Raw genomic sequence first — 6,494 nt, 5'->3', positions numbered from 1 at the left:
GAAGGGAAGGGAAGGGAAGGGAAGGGAAGGGAAGGGAAGGAAGGGAAGGAAGGGGAAGGGAAGGTGAGACCATGGTCAAGTGATCTCCAAGGCTCTAGAAATAATTAGGGATTTGGGGATGTGGCTTTCCCAACACCATGGTCAGGGACAACACCAAAGGAACATGATTTTACCCATGTGAGGGCTTGAGTGAGCTCAGGACATAGATATTGCAGGATTCAGACAAAATGAGCTACAAGAACAAACATTGCCCAGCCTTGGGAAATTTCTTTTAGCTGTCAGTTTGACCCTGCACTGGGCAAAAGGCCCCATGCAAAGTAGAAGCATACAGAGGACTAAGGGGGTGTTAGTCAAAGAATCAGGATTTTCAGTTACAACATGAGTAGGTTCTGAACGCAAGGGCCCACAAAGATGACTGCAAGTAATGGTAATGCTTTCTTTTGAAATCCGAAGAAGGTGAAGTCTTAATGAGAGAGAGAGAGAGAGAGAGAGAGAGAGAGAGAGAGAGAGAGAGAGAGAGCGCAATGGAGCAATGGATATGTTAATTAGCTTGAGTATGGTAAGCCTTTCACAGAGTATGTGTATTAAATAATCATGTTCTCCTTCTGGTTTGAACCTGCACCCTAAGCGGACCTGGGGTGCTGGCTCTGCACCCACTCCTACAACACCCAGAGGGAGCCCTACTCCTAGGTGCTCTGAAACACTCAGGATCACAGGTGAGTCCACAACATCTGCCCCACCACCTAGAATAACTGGGACCTCCAGGATCCAGGGACACAGGAACTCATGCCCAGCCAGTGGCGTGGGTTCCTTCCAGTTTGAACCTGCACCCGGAGCAGTCTTGGGGCACCGGCTCCACACCCACTCCTACAACACCCAAAGGGAGCCTGACTCCCAGGTGCTCTGAAATGCCAAGGATCACAGGATCACAGGATCACGGGATCACAGGATCACAGGATCACAGAGACAGCTGGACTGGGAGGGTCACAGGGAGGAAAGGCTGCAATCAGAGACAGCAAGGGCAGTTAGCACTCACGGAGGGTTTAATACCTTCTAGTCCTAAAAGTCAGCAGGCTCACTGAAATACAACCACCTATGCCAACTCTGATTGTTAATGAATGCAGCAAGTGTGGTGCTAAGAGGAATAACAGGGGACCTTGGCACACCAGATTCAATTAGTCATGCCTACTCCTGTGAAGATGTATGTAGAGGCTTTGTTGTATTTTGAATGAGAAGTCTCCCCCCCGCCCCCAGGCATATGTATTTGGGGACTGGATCTAGAATTGGTGCTGCTTGGGAAGGTTATGGAACCACTGGGATGTGAAGAAATGGCCTTGCTGAAGAAAGTGTATCATGGGGGAGGGCTTGGCGCGTTTACTAGACTGGCTCCTGTTTCACTCTGTGTTGTGTCTGTCTCCTGGAATATGATCATTGCACTTCCTGAATGCCAGGCCATCCCTCCCTCACATGAATGGACTGGGTTCACCCTCTGAACTGTGAGCTAATATAAACGTTTTTTTTTTTTTTTTTTTTTTCCAAAGGTTTTTTTTTTTTTTTTTGTCAGTGTGTTTTATGAGAACAGGAGAGTTATCAGTGCAGTCTTGCCTTTGAAGGGACAGCACTCTTTAGAGAGATCATTTCTTCCTTCTTCCAGGGCTGATATATTGACGGCAGCTGCTTGGCACAAGTCATTTCTTTTTCTCTACCAAATCATAGTAGTTTAGTTAAGAAACTTCCTTGAGGAAACACAACGGCCTTTTCCATTCCTGTTTGCAAGTCAAAACTTCTGGGATTATGTCACTTCCAAAAAGAGAACATAATCTACCAAAGCTTTGGTAAAATGTGTTTTGTAGCTGCACTTTGGGAATTGGATATAACTTTCTGATCTTAGATTGGAAAGCATACCCTCTAGGTTGAACGGACTCCCTCTATTAAAGAACTTATCTCCCCATAGCTGTTGCTGACCTTCGTTGGCAATTGTCCCTAGTCACTGATCTCTCAGGACAAAGTGCTGCCTTTATTTTGAGTTGAAATATGAATTTGCAGACTGTGGATCTCCACTAGAGCTGAATTCCCATTCACCACATAAAGTCAAGACCCTCCCCCACACTAAACTCCCATAACACCCCCACCAGTACTTGATATTCCTAAGTTGGTATTGTCACAGAGAAACCCCCGATTCAACGTACCTTGTAGTGGAAGAGAAAGAGTCCACAGAACAGGCTGTACAGATCTGCTGTGAGCAGAGAAAGGTTGACCGAGGTGGCACTCGTTTTCTTTATGACGACTGGCATAAAGCTGTAGAGGCCAAACATGCAGGCACTAAAGCCAACATAGAGCAGCCCTGAGGAGTAAGGAGAAGACAGCGTCAGGACTTTGTGGGGCATCTTCAGTATCTGGACTTAGAGGATAAGGGGAAGGGATGCATCACCCAAGACTCACTAAAGGTATTTTCTTTTCTTTCACTGTATTAAATGGTGTTTAATATTGGCTGGCACATAGATAAAACGTAAGTGAGAACTTAAAACATGTGCTTGGAAAATACGCATTCTGTTTCTTCCCATGTAGCTAAGAAAGGATGCTTCTTGTTTCTCTCTCTCTCTCCCTCTCTCTCTCTCTTTCCTTCCCTCCTCCCCCACCCCTGTGAGTCAGTGTGTGTATGTGTGTATGTGAACACACACAGGCACACACCTGTGGCAACCAGAAGGAAGTATCAGAGCCCCTGGGGCTGGAGGTGAAAGCCATTGTGAGCCCCCCAGGATGGGTGGGAAGAACCACATACACTCGAGTCCCTCCGCAAAACAGCAGAGCTCCCTTAGTTGCTGAGCCACCTCTTATGGCTTGCCTATGTATTTCAAAACATTTTTATCCTCTTAGATTATACTTGTGAAATCTATTTTATATTATATTACACGTTAAAATATATAAATAAAAATATATCATATACTGCTCTGAATGGTTATCTACACAAGTGTTTCAATTAGACAAACTGGACTTGAACTACCATGTCTTAACCATGTCTTTGGGCAGACAATGTGATTACTTTGAACATAGGAAATCTGTTAATTTCTTTAAAATTACTGAATTTTGTTCACCTATCCCAAACTGAGTGTCATTCTTATGTCAAATTTCCTAGGCTACTGTGAACTCTAGACACACCATTGTTAATACGAACTAGGAGTACAGAGTTTTGGATGATATATAGCAGGGTTTTATAAGTAATTATAGATTCTATCACTTCCCAGGTATATATGCACAAAAGTAATGCTCATTTCTCTGCCTTGAAAGTACAAGATGTGATACAATTCATTAGTTCTCTGGATATTATAAGTAGCCTTTCTAATGGAATCTTGGATTAAAAGTATCTGGGGTAGGATATGGGCACCTCACTTTCTTTGAATCCTGTGAATTCAAGGGAACTTGGTTCTTATTGGATGTCTAGTCCCTCTGATTAAGAAGACCAGTGATTCCTCCAGAAATGAGTTTGTTTGGTTTTTATGAAAGATACTAAAGAGCCCAGGTTTTATTCTGTGTTTCTCATCCTAAGTTTAAGGAAAGCTACATCAGATACACATAAAAATCAGGGTGAATATTAAGCAAATAGTGCAACAGCCCCCTCTAGTGTAGTGGACATGCCCTTCATACTGAGAGAGATGATATTTTCTGAGTTCAGTAAGTTAGTATATCTCATTACATATATATATATATATATATATATATATATATATATATATATATATGCTAAAATACTAGTAGGAAGCATGCCACTACCCACAAGAACTTTTAGTTCCATAAAATTAGTCAATTTCCTTACACTTGGGTTTCATGCCACCTATAATTCATTTTCTTTTTAGCCAGCTTACAAAAAATATAACAAATACTAGATAACCCATAACGAATACATAAAAGACTTGAAATAAATTCAGTATTGCTTAAGAAATCTGGCATTAGAAGACAGGGAACAAGACCTACCCTTAAAGTATTCTACTGAAGGTAATCAAATCTGGGTAGAATACAGTCCCGATACACCAGAGCCTGCCTTCCTTCTTTATCTTCTTTCCCTCCCTCCTTCCTTCCTCCCTCCCTCCCTCCCTCCCTTCCTTTTTTCACTTCTTTTCCCTTCATTTCTTCCTTCTTTCTCTTTCCCTCCCTCCCTCTCTCCTTCCATCTGCCTGTCTATCTACCTGCCTGCCTGTCTATCTGACATTTTGTCTGTCTGTCTGCCTATCTGTCTGTCTGACTGACTGTCTGTCTGTCTACCTGCCTGCCTGCCTCACTGTCTTGGGCACTGTTGATTTAGATCATAGGATAACTGTGTTCACAAGTTCTCAAATCCTGTCAAATTTCTGTCTTCTTATCTGATAAATCATATACTGGGGCAGACTGGTGAGTTCCAATGCTCTGCAGTCACTTTCTTTTTCAATGAATTCTTCACTGGGAATCTAGCATGCCCATGCTTTTGGCTAGGAATCTGGCAAAATGAGGGATAGACAAAAAGCTTAGAGCTCTTCATGGTGAGGGAACAAAAGATTTCTTAAAAGAGAATGGCCAGGGTTTGTTTTAGGAAGGATGCTCATATAAGGCTGCCTTGCCAACGAGGCATTTACTTTGAATGTGAAGGACTAGCAGGAGATTAGAAAAGGCGTGGAAAGAGTATTTTAGGCAGTGGTGTCGTCACCTGAAAAGATTCTCAAGTAGGGTAAAGCTATGTTCATTCTGGGGGTTTCCAGAAGCCAGGATGACTGAATCACAGAGATGAGGTAGAGAAACCAGGGAAGCTGGCAGACCACACAGAGCCCTGTATATCTTAGAAAGAAATTTGTAATTGCAGTAGGATGTAGGACCATAAAAGGCAGCCTGGTTCCTGGTTGAGCTAAGGTTAGAAACCCCGGTGATCCTAAAGGACAGCAGGTAGTTTGCCTGGTTCCCAGACATGAGGCCATAGCCCTCCATAGATTTGTGGCAGTCAGTCACATAAGGACAATGCTCCAAGCCCCTCCACAGGTAGAGGACAGGACCACAGGTCACATAGGCTCAAGACAGATGTCCATTTTAATAAGGTACCTAAAGGCCTGGAAGCTTAGCCAATTAAGCTTTCCTTCCCAGGCATTCCTCCCTGAAAAAAGTATTTAACCTCAGGACTGCCCTGAAAAGTGGGGTATGGTTTTACACATCCACTTTCCACCATGACAATAAATGCCTTAAAACCAGGACTGCCTCTTTTCACTGGGATCTGCCATTGAGAGCCATATAGAAGGTCTTCCCCTATAGAACCTCACCTAATCTCTGGACAGGCCTCTCTGTACTCCCGGCCGCGATCACCAAGCTAAGCCAACTGACCGCTGACCAAGCCAAGGACTCATCCCCACGGGATCCAGCTGGAGCTCCCCTTTTTCCCCCTCAGCCCTGAGCTAGATCCAGCCTGTGGGGCCCCCACTTCATTCTTAGCTCTTCTGTGGCTTTTAGCAGTGCCTGGGTGCCCAAGAGCCTGAGAGCCAGATGGCCCCCACCTCCCTGCAGGCCTGGGGATCCCCGAGCCAGCTCCTGCGGTCCACGGGGCTTCAGACTGCACTCCCCGAACCCCAGAGTGGTGTTCCCTGGGCTGCTCTTGGGCCGGACACCCTCCCAACAACCGCGTGGGCAAAGTTCTGTCAGACTCTCTCATCCTGTCTCCCTGAGAGGCCCAAGCCTTGTGGTTGACTGGACGCAGGACCCCATTATCCCTACAGTAGGAGAATCTCGAGCATTTTGCACCAGTGACCTGTCATAATGTGATCTACATTTTAAAAAGATGACTTTGGCTACTCTTTGGAGGAGGAATGGAATGAGGAAGGGATGAGAAGAGAGATGTGAGAAGAATAGCATCTCTGTCCAGCAAGAGAGGCTGGTGGCTCACTTCAGGAGAAAAGAAAAGTGGCTGACTTATTGATGGCTTGGAGGTAGCAGTGAGGGACAGGAAAGCATCAGGGAGGTGACTGGCTTTCTACTGTAGCAAATGGTTGACATTCACTGTCATTTCCTAGGATAATGTGGGCAATGAGAGGACCAGGTTTTCAGTGGACACGAAGCCCTGTTCGAATGTGTTGGTTTAGAGATTTATTCGTCATTCATGGGGATCTGTCCAGTGGAGTTCTGGATGCATCATGAGCATGCTGAGAGAAGAGCCACAGCATTGAAACCCAAGCTTTGAGCTAAGCAGAGTAGGAACACAGCTGTATAGTAGGCCTTCACACTAATAATTGGACCAACTCAGGATGGTTGCAGCTTAAACATTCTAAGTATATTTTATAAAGTTGCTGAAGTTAGATGTGGGTGGCAGAGTGACACACAAACTGCCATTATAGTTAATTCTTCTACTAAGCCGTCTAGTGTGGGGAGCCGCCCTCACATTCGCCATTACAAGATAGCGCTGATGTCCTGTGCTCTAACAAACAAACAAGGCAGCTGCGCATGTGCTGGGTAGATTTCCATTCCCTTGTGCCCTGCCTTTCCCG

General features: G+C 44.9%; 1 protein-coding gene across 1 annotated transcript in view; it reads right to left on the bottom strand.

Moving 5' to 3' along the window:
• Slc35f1 (solute carrier family 35 member F1) overlaps positions 1–6,494 on the bottom strand; it is a 417,926-nt gene that overhangs the window by 22,005 nt on the left and 389,427 nt on the right. Inside the window, exon 7 of the mRNA XM_021205043.1 lies at positions 2,190–2,344. Within this exon, the coding sequence (XP_021060702.1) occupies positions 2,190–2,344 (155 nt within the window). The remainder of the gene's footprint in view (positions 1–2,189; positions 2,345–6,494) is intronic.

This window comes from Mus pahari, chromosome 9 (genome assembly GCF_900095145.1).
Source record: "Mus pahari chromosome 9, PAHARI_EIJ_v1.1, whole genome shotgun sequence".
Taxonomy (NCBI): Eukaryota; Metazoa; Chordata; class Mammalia; order Rodentia; family Muridae; genus Mus; species Mus pahari.
Note: the sequence above shows the minus strand (reverse complement) of the source record. Positions and strands in the feature narration are given on the sequence as shown.